Source organism: Muntiacus reevesi, chromosome 6, assembly GCF_963930625.1.
Source record: "Muntiacus reevesi chromosome 6, mMunRee1.1, whole genome shotgun sequence".
Lineage (NCBI taxonomy): Eukaryota > Metazoa > Chordata > Mammalia > Artiodactyla > Cervidae > Muntiacus > Muntiacus reevesi.
The window spans coordinates 30559746-30570438 of NC_089254.1; the positions used below are offsets into that span (position 1 = coordinate 30559746).

Here is a 10693-nt window from a genome sequence, read left to right on the forward strand (position 1 = left end):
AAATGATTTCTCTATAGTACGCCATGCTGTTTCATAGTGTTTTACTCACAGTAGAACTTCTTTCAGAATTGAAATAAGTCCTCAAACTCTGCTGCTGCTTTGTCAACTAAGTTTATGTAATATTCTTAATTTTTTTTTTTTTTTTTGTCATTTCAAGTCTTCATAGCAACTTCACCAGGAGTAGAGTCCATGTCAGTAAACCAATTACTTTACTCCTTTCTTAAAGAGGCAACTCCTCATTTGTTAAAGGGTTTTTTTTTGTTTGCTAATTTTTTTTTCTGTCATGAGATTACATCAACTCAGTGACAATCATAAGGCTCACACCTCAAATTCCAGCCCCCATACTGTTTTCACATATCTGCACATCTGATCACAGATCATCATAACAAATACAATAATGAAAAAGTTAGAAATATTGCAGCAATTACCAAAATGTGACAGAGACATGAAGAGAGCAAGTGCTGTTGGAAAAATGGCACTGATACACTTCCTTAGCACAGGGTTGCCACAACCTGTGAATTTGTATAAAAAGAAAATTATACAAAGTGAGATAATGTTTGTAACTGTTAGGGAAATTGACTATAGTTTAAGAACTTCTAAAAAGAAATCTTCAGGCCCAGATGGTTGCACTGGAGAATTCTATCAGAAATTTTAATAGCAATTAGTATCAATCTTACACAGTCATTTCCAGAAAGTAGACGAGGAGAGAACACTTCCAAATTCAATTATAAAGCTAATATTAACTTTACATCAAAACCAAAGGCCGTATTTGTAATAAAAACTAAAGACCAGTATCCCTCATGAGTATAGATGTGCAGGTCCTTAGGAAAAACTTAGCAAGTGGAATTCAACAACATATACAGAGAATTAATTACTGTTACCAGGTGGCATTTATCCCAGGGATGCAAGTCTGTTTTAATTTTCAAAAAGCAGTCAGCTTAATCCATCATACTAGAAGGTTAATGAAAAGAAAGTGAGGGTTACTGTAAAAGAGCAACCCAGGAATCCTTGTGGTGAAGGAAATACTCTGCATCTTGACTGTACCAGTATCAGTACTCTAGTAGTAATGTTTTATGTGATTTTGCAAGATGTCACTATCGGGGGTAAGGGTAACTGAAGTCTTGTATTTGTTGCTTCTTGCACTTAGATCATTATGTAGCTTTTCTTTTCTCACTTAAAAACTAGGCTTTTCTTAATGTACCTAGGCATTTAATTTGTATGTGAAGTTTGATGGGAACATCTCGATCTTCTCATGAGATCTAAACAGTGTGCCTTGCACTCTTAAGTAGGGAAGTAATAAAATATTTGTTGAATGATATAATTTATTCAGCATTCGGTGGGAGAGGGTAGCTGTATTAAAAATGTAAAAGACTGAACAATTAATGAACACTTAATTACAGAGTTTATGAGGCTTTTGAAATGATTTTTACCTAGCTATTTGCTCTGATATTTTAATTAGCTTTTAGTTCTTAGGAAGCATTCTTGTTTTATTTCTGGCTTTATAATAAAATTTTACAGTGAGTAATTTGCTTTGTTCAAGAAGTGACTTCTAACTTTTCTCCCTTGTACAATTAAGCAGATGTTAGTGGCAGTAAAAATATTCATTTGAATTTGAAAAATATTAATAAGGAAAAGTTTTTGACTTACATTTTAAACACTTAATGTGTTTTATTTTCATTAGTCATTTTTGCATTTTACTATAATTGTGTTTCTTTTTTGAGTACACATGGTTAGTTTTATTTGTATCTGCCTCTCTTCACATTTATACAAATAGTAAAACCTATTGAGATATAAATAAGAGCTAAATCAAGATAGAGACATATAGCTATGGAAGTTTATTTTACTTTGTGTAATATCTTTAAGGTTCGTCCATTTTGTATCATGTATTAGAGAACATTGTTCCTTTTTATGGCTAAATAATATTCTCTTGTATGTGAATACCACATTTCGTTGATCTTTTCACCTACTGATGGACACTTAGGTTATTTCTACCTTTTGGCTATTGTAAATAATTCTGAAATAAATATTGGGGTACAGGTATCTCTTTGAGTCTATTCTTTCATTTTTCAAAAGCATATACCTAGGAGCAGAATTTCTGGGTCATATGGTTCAATCCCCCTGGGTTGGGAAGATCGCCTGGAGAAGGGAAAGACTACCCACTCCAGTATTCTGGCCTAGAGAATTCCGTGGACTGTACAGTCCCAAAGAGTCAGACACGACTGAACAACTTTCACTTTCACTTTTTTCATGGTATGTTTAGCTTTTTAAGAAACTGCCTGGCTGTTTTTCATGATGGCTATGCCATTTTATAGTCCTACCAGCAGTGTATGAGGATTCTAACTTCCTCATATTCTTGCTGGTGCTTATTATTTTCCCTTTCTTTGATTATAGCCATCCTAGCAGGTGTAAAGTGATGTATCATGTGATGTTTGGTATCGTTTCACATGCTTATTGATCAGTTGCATATCTTCTTTGGAGAAATGTTTTTTCAAGTCCTTTGCTGATTTTAAAAATTGAGTGGTTTATTTTTTGTTGTTGGGTTTAGGAGTTCTTTATATGCTCTTGATATTAAGCCCTTGTCAGATACATGATTTGCAAATATTTTCTTCCGTTTTATAGATTGTCATTTCCCTTTCTGGATAGTATCTTTTGATATCCAAAAGTTTTAAATTTTGATGAAGTCCAATTTACCTCCTTTATTTTTCTTCTACCTATTTTTTTTTCTGATGACTTAGTAACAGAACCATTAGCAATTTTATTAGCTGTCGTTGAAATGATTTTTTTCTCTGATCCCAGATAGGGGTTGAGGTGCCATTTTTGGTCCAGGATCAACAAAAAATGGCAATATTAGTTGTCACTGACTGAATACCTAATATGTGCTAGGTGCCATTGGGAATCCTGAGAAAAGAGTCTCAAAATGAAGCAGAGGGTCATAATTTCATTCTTTTTTTTTTTTCTTTTTATTTTAATTGGAGGCTATTTACTTTACAATATTGTGGTGGTTTTGCCATACATTCACATGAATCAGCCATGGGTGTACATGTGTTCCCCATCCTGACCCTCCCTCCCACCTCCCTCCCCACCCCATCTCTCAGGGTCATCCCAGTGCACCAGACGTGAGCACCCTGCCTCATGCATCAAACCTGGACTGACGATCTATTTCACATATGTTAATATACATGTTTCAATGCTGTTCTTTCAAATCATCCCACCCTCACCTTCTCCCACAGAGTCCAACAGTCTGTTCTTTACATCTGTGTCTCTTTTGCTGTCTCGCATATAGAGTCATTGTTACCATCTTTCTTCCATATATATGCGTTAATATACTGTATTGGTGTTTTTCTTTCTGACTGACTTCGCGTAATTTCATCCTTGCCAGGTAAATTCTGCTGACATCATTTAACCTCCCAAAGAGATTAGAGATAGTTTCCCCTGTCATCTGCTAGTCAAAACTACTATCTGAAAAAAAAAACAAAAAACTACTATCTGTACAACACTAACCGGGTTCCTGGCTCTGCTCTGGTTCCTGGGCTCCCCCCACATTTCAGCCTGTGGAGGTTTCTAGGTTTCTTTGTTTCTGCATTTCATTGAGTTTCTTACTTAGCTACCTTTTTACCTTACCTAGCCCACAGTCATCTTTACAGACTGTTTAAGAATCTCAAAGTATGTGGGTTTCTTACAGAGGGACTAACATTTTAAACCAGCCCTTAAGTCTGTTTTATTGCATTAGAAAAGTGAGTTTCCCCACATTTATAACTGAAATTATTCCTATAAGAAGCTCTTTATGTGATACTATTGATTAAAATACTGAGGCTTTTTCTCTTTGTGGTTTGAGTGCTTTCTCTCTAGTATATTTCAGATGATTCAATAATTGTTCATGTTTCCCGTCAAACTATGAAAGCACAAATATTAGGTGCTCTATCACTGTTTATTATGATTTATTCTTGTTTTTTTTCCCCCCCTAGCGGATCTAAGAAGAACAATTGCTGTCCTTTTGGATGACATTTTACAACGTTTGGTAAAGCTGGAGAACAAAGTCGACTATATTGTTGTGAATGGCTCAGCAGCTAGCACTACCAGTGGTACTAGTGGGAATCCAGTGCCACTGACCACAAATAAAAGGATAAAAGCATCAGGCAGCATTAGATAGCAGTTGATGATCACCTTGTGCTGCTACATTCACCATGGATTATATCCTATGGCAGAAAATCACTGGCTAGCATAGAGTAATACTTTACAATAAAAGCTCTACGCATTTTCAAGGAATATGCTGGATTCATGGAACTTTAAATCTGTATATAATTTAAAAAGTTATTAGTTTGCTTTCAGGCACATCTCTTCAATGCTGTACTATAGCCTTAAAGGGAATTTGGTAACAAGGTTGATGTAGTAAGCAGGTAGGTGATCTTTGTATAAATCTTTGTGTTTGAGACCAAGTTGAAACAAAAACACTGAAAGATTCATTTCTACAAAATATTTATTTAAATATATAACATATTTTTTAGACAAATGAGGAATATTGTTATTGAATCGTTTTGTCATTTGTTATGGATGGATGTGACTGTTGGACTAATACTATTAGAAAATGTGCTTACTTCCAGTACTTACTATATTTTGTTATTCAGATTATGAGCAGAGAGAAAAGAAGTATAATGTTGAAAATAGTGTTTTGAAATGATGACCCAAAGAATGTCTTCATTTGCACTATCCCTTCAGAATAACTGAAGGTTAATTATTGTATATTAAAAAAATTTGCATTTTTAAGAGTATAATCTTGAAATGGGTAGTAGCCACTGTTCGTAAACTATTCTAAACATTGGGGCAATTAAATAACATTAAAATAGTAATCTTCAATCTCATATGTAACATTTTCTTATATACTTATATTCTGAAGAGTAAAAGATATTTTTATGATGAGATTAAATATTAATTCATGATTTTTCATATAGATGAATGTTAATTTAAAAATATAACACTTTGATTATGCTGTCAAGAAAGCACATTATTTCCATATTATCCACATTTGGGTAATTTTTCCTTTTATTATATTGGCAAGGGAGGGGGAAACTGAGATATTTGTGAGACTGGAACTCTTAAGGACTTTAGCCAGATGTGTATAATAAAAGTATTTGTGTTGCATTAAATTGTTTGGAAAATGTTTGCATTATAGTATATAGAATATATACTGCTTTATGAAATGTTGGATTTGTATGATATACAGTAGATATTCATTTTATATAGTGACCACTTAAAAATAATTAAGAGCATTTGAAATGTAATTTAAATTATGAAGATGGACTATCTTTTCAGAAAAACAGCTATTCTATATATAGCACAAGAGAGCTCAATCTTGGGTAATTCTAGCATAGAACAAAGTACACCTTTATTTAAATTTTCCTTGTTGCAAATTTAATTACCATATGGTGCCCTTTGTTTCATAGTATTTATTCTCTAAGTGCAGCTAGCTTCTAGATTTAGACTGTATTGTATTTAGTTTTGGAAATTGTTTTGTTCATTATTACAATGTGCTACCAGACGTCGTAGCAATAATTATAATGGTTTATTAAAGTAAGTATGAGAAAATACTTCTTGAAAGGTATTTTTCCAAACTCTTCCCTGTACCCTGCCTTTATGTGAAGAAATTATTTACATACCGTTTCCAGGTAAAGTCTCTCCCTAGATGTGTAGATTTTTTGTTTTTGTTTTCAGGGATGAAATAAAATGTATTATTTGTACTTTAAAGTGTTATAAGTTTTCTTCTTTAATGGTGATTGTTATTTTAATAAATGGTAAGTAATTAAAAGGAATTTTAGATAATTTTGGGTTTTATTCCATCAATTCTCAATAGCTGTTTCAAAAGAGAAAAATGAAAGATTGCCTCGTTCAGATTAGAAGAGTCTGAACTTGGGGATTGATGGGAACGAATTCTGAGGTTTATGATTGGAAGTGGTTCCTAGGTTTGTTCCCTCAAGTTGAAGTTTACTGTTGAGTCTTTTTTTTTAATTTTAGTTTTACTTTGGAGCATAGTTGATTAACAGTGTTGTGTTAGTTTCAGGTATCCAGCAAAGGGATTCAGTTATACATGTGTCTCTTCTTTTTCAAATTCTTTCTCCATTAGGTTATTACAGAGTACCAAGCAAGGTTCCCTGTGTTGTACAGTAGCCCTTGTTGATTATCTGTTTTAAACATAGCAGTGTGTACATAGCCCCAAACTCCCGGTATACTCCTCCCCCTCCACCCCTCCCTCCTGTCAACCATAAGCTTGTGCTGCCAGTCTGTGAGTATGCTTCTGTTTTGTAAATAAGTTCATTTGTATCATTTTTTTAGATTCTGTATATAAGCAATATCATACGATATTTGTCTTTGTCTGACTTACTTCACTTTGTATGATAATCGTCAGGTCCATCCATGTTGCTGCAAATGGCATTCTTTCTTTCTTTTTAATGGCTGAGTAATATTCCAGTATGTGTGTGTGTGTGTGTATACATATATATATATATATATATATATATATATATATATATATTCTATATTTTTAATTTTATTAGTGTCAGTATCTTTCAGACATCTTTCCAGAATGAGTTTAGGGCTTCCAGTGAGTCTTTATTAGGTCAGATGTTACTTCATGTTGCTACTTTTTGAGTGTTGATTAGTATTATCATTCATTTAAATAAATCATTTTTCATTTAGCTTTCTCAGGTGTTTAATTCAGTCATCCACCCATTCTTTCTTTACTATCTCATATCAGTTAGAGGTGAATAGTTAATACTGATTTTTTTTCAGACAAAGAGGTAAACTTTGGTTCTGAGTATTCTTTTTAAATGGGAAGGTGATGTGAGGTATAATAGCAAAGTTTGAGGAGAGGAAACATTTTGAACCACTGGTGTTTGGAAATTTACCCATAACAGATCATGTTCAATTTTGGATAAATGTACTTTTTGTTTGCTTCTTCATCTTCATGAGTTTGAAAGGAAGAAAAAAAATTCCCTTTTGAGTCTTTTCTTGAGATTGGAATTGGGAGTTTCAGGCCAGGAGCCTTGAGTGGATAATTGAAGCAGGAGAGCCCAGAAAGGGGACCTCTGCCAGGTAAGAAGGGCCACTGGCCTCTGCCTCCTGAAAGAGGCTCCACACCTTGTGTATTAAAACTATTCAAAACCATGGTGTGTTCTGGGAGGAAGGAGTTAGAGCAGGAGGGATGTGGAGAATTTATTTTTAATAATATCCCTCATGTGATGATGTCATTACAGTAACACTAAGGACTGCGCCCTGCACTGTGCCATCATGTACAGTGTCTTGTTTTAATCTTCAGAACAGCTTTGTGAGGTAAGTTCTGCTAATCCCCATTTTGTAGCTAAAGGACTAAGGTATGGAGAAGCTGGATATGAGGGCTCTGGTCACAGATCTTTTATGCTGTTCAGCAGAGATTCATTCCTAGAAGGGTTGGTTTATAGGGTCTGTGCTCTTGGTCACTGTGCCTTCTCAGCTGTTCTGCGAGTCTTGGCTTAAGTAAGCTCAAACATTCTCCTTTCCTCCCCCATCTTGTCCCCTGGACCTACGGACTTTTCTGTTGTGATCCAGGAGAGATCTCCTCACTTTGTCTTCAAACGCCTGGGTCAGCCTGAAGAGGCATTACAGAGTAGGTGATGGGCTCCCAGGCATTGGTGGTAGCCCCGACCCAGGCTGATGGCCCAGGATGGCTGGATTTGTGCATGATGGGAGATGAACATGCGCCATAGTATTTGGGAGTTTATGAACAAGCCTGTCACAATGGCGGCTGTTACATCACATCTTGCAATAAAGAGAAAGGGAGGAATCAACTTGGTGCATATTCTCTAGGGTGAATAGAATCTTCTCATTCTTCCCATTAGGGCCATTTTTTATGTGTCCAGCATGGAGTTTAGGGCAGTTCTCCATCAGTATCTAGTGTGTGTGTGCCTGCTCAGTCGTGTCCAACTCTGCGACTTCAAGGACTGTAGCCCACCAGGCTCCACACAAGAATTTGCCTGGATTTCCCAGGCAAGAATACTGGAGTGGGTTGCCGTTTCCTTCTCCAGGGGATCATCATGACCCAGGGATTGAACCTGCATCCTCCTGCATTGGCAGGCAGATTCTTTACCAATGAGCCATGTAGGAAGCTATTGAGAGTATTTTAAATTGTAAAAGCTCTGAGTCCACCTGTTTTCTGTCTCTGGATGATTTCTGCTCACTGTACATGGTCCTTGTACTGGTTACCAGCCTGGATTAGATCTTTCCATGGAGAAGTGAGGAAAATTTTTCATAGAATTCCTCTTTTTAGCATTTTCATTAATATTCATCCTGTATAAATATAAGGGTTCTCTGCCCTTCCCCTGAACTCGATGTATTTAAAAGTAGAATGAATGTAAAGAATGCTTGTCATGAACTGTAACAGTGCATTTTAGTGAAAAATGCCCTTCTTTTAGCTTCCAGGCAAAGACAGAGTTGGAGGAGAAAGGCAGTCAGAAGTTGGGGGTTGGAGGATTGACATATTTATGTAGTTTATTCTCTCTTTTCAGGCTGCTACTTTTTCTGCCTTGGGAAATAACTGAATGGTGCTTAGAAATAAACTCTTCCAGGAAGGTGCTATGAATATTGATAGTTTCAAGTAAAAATCACTTTCTCTTTATGTGGCTTAATTCTTATCTTTTCCCCTAAATACCATGTGCTAAAAACAATGTTAAGTTGAACTACAGTGCTAAATAACCATGGTTAAAGCAGAAGAAAGGTTGCTCTTTGATTAAAACAAGTGACTTTCGACACAGAGTCTCAGCTGAGGGGCCTGGAGACTGCAAAAGTGGCCACTCTGCCTTCTGTTTCTAGAAAGAAAGTTTTCCTGAGGCTAAAAAGGAAGCCAAGGCCACAGCTCTAAAGGGAGGAAGTTTTTCTTCCTGTCGATTAGGGCTCAGTTAACTTTATCAGGGAAATAATGAACTTGGGGAAGACATAAGCTCTACTTTTTACACCTTTCTCCAGGGAGTCTTCACTTCACATATACTGATGCCAAGGTGGAGAGAACTGATTTCTTCGCAACCCAGAAGGCCAGATGGAAAGTATTCTTTGCCTCTGCAAAACCAGGATAACTAGTATTTCTTGCTGATGAAAAGGCATGAGTGCTGGCTTCGTGAAATAACGTCCCATGATAATAGGCACAGCTGGGACCCTTTGCTCTCTTCCAATGTCTCATTGGGATTCCAAGCAGATGAAGCCCAGCCCTAAAGTAGTCACAACTACGAAACAATTCTGCTGTCAGGCTTTGACTACCCTGTTTTATATCATGTAGTCCTGATTTGTTCTTTTCTATTTGCTTGGAAACCCTTCCCCTTACTCTCTCTGGTTTGAGTACAGTTTTTTTTTTTTTCCAGTGTCAGGTTTTACCTACTTAGTATTCCAGGCTTTCCATTCCCAGCCTCAAGAGATTGCCCCTTTCTTTGGAATCCTGTTACCACTTGTGGTCCCTGCTTCATGCATTTAGTCCTTCATTCACACTGTTCCCTCTGTCTGGATTTTCTTCTCCCAGCTCTCAGGAGTGGCTTCTCTTTCTTTAAGTCTTAACTGAAAGCCACTTCTCCAGAGAGACCTTCTCTCACTACCATTCTAAAGTAGGAGGCTTTTCTGTATATTCAGAGACCGTCAGGTTCCTAGCTCCCAGCACAGTAGCTGGTACATAGTAAATGTTTATTAAATGTGTTAACAAATGAATTTGTATGTTATTTTAAAAAATTTTGTTTTATTTTTGACTGTGCAGGGTCTTAATTGCTGTTCAGGCTTTTCTGTAGTTGTGGTGAGCAGGGCTACTCTTCGTTGAAGTGCATGGGCTTCTCATTGTAGTGACTTCTTTTGTGGAGCAGGGACTCGAGGGCACATAAACTTCAGTAGTTACGGCTCCTGGGCCCTAGGGCACAGGCCAGTAGTTGTGGCCCATGGGTTTAGTTGCTCTATAACATATGAGATCTTCCCCTACCAAGGATCAAACTCATTGTCTCCTGCTTTGGCAGGCAAATTCTCTACCACTGAGCCACCAGGGAAGTCCTGTTATTGCAGTTTAATGTGTAATGATTTGCAGCTTAAAAACAAAAGCTTTTGGAATAAGACCAAACTATAAATTGATTGGGAAGGAACGGAAATCTTTAAAATATTGTGTCTTTCTTTCTGCGAATTTGGTAACTTAAAAATTTATTAAGATTTTCTTTAATGTTTCTCAGTAAACTTTTATAAGTTCCCTTGCAGAGGTTTTGTATGTGTTTTATTTATTACTAAGTATAGTGTGTTTTAATTTATACTGTTATGAGTTGTATCTTTCCACATTTCATTTTATTACTTATATATAGAGAAAAATAAAAAGAACAAAAACTTTGCTAACTCCTAGAATTGAGACATATCTCAAAACAAGTGATGCGACCCATGTCCATTTGTGTAAGGAACTAAGAAATTTTCTGGAAAATAACTCATTGTAGTAGATGAAACCTGTGAAATGCCAGTGTATGTTTCAAGGATAGTAATACGAGTAAATAGGAATGATTCTTCATGTTTTCCTCATCCTCTATGGTCTTCTGTTAGTTGTTCTCTAGGGATTTGGAGACAAATGTTTTTATATTTAAATGGTATTTAATGTACATATGAATACATTATGATAGATGGATATAACTTAAATAGGACATGATCACACTTTAAATCC

The 10693-nt window shown here is 36.0% G+C and overlaps 1 protein-coding gene across 5 annotated transcripts in view; it reads left to right on the plus strand.

The window, feature by feature from the left end:
• CCDC126 (coiled-coil domain containing 126) overlaps nt 1–5751 on the plus strand; it is a 41256-nt gene extending 35505 nt beyond the window's left edge. For all 5 annotated transcript variants that reach the window (XM_065939022.1, XM_065939020.1, XM_065939023.1 and 2 more), the window contains one exon: nt 3966–5751. In XM_065939022.1, coding sequence (XP_065795094.1) covers nt 3966–4150 — 185 coding nt within the window. In that variant the 3' untranslated portion in view covers nt 4151–5751. The remainder of the gene's footprint in view (nt 1–3965) is intronic.
• Nucleotides 5752–10693: the final 4942 nt, after the last annotated feature.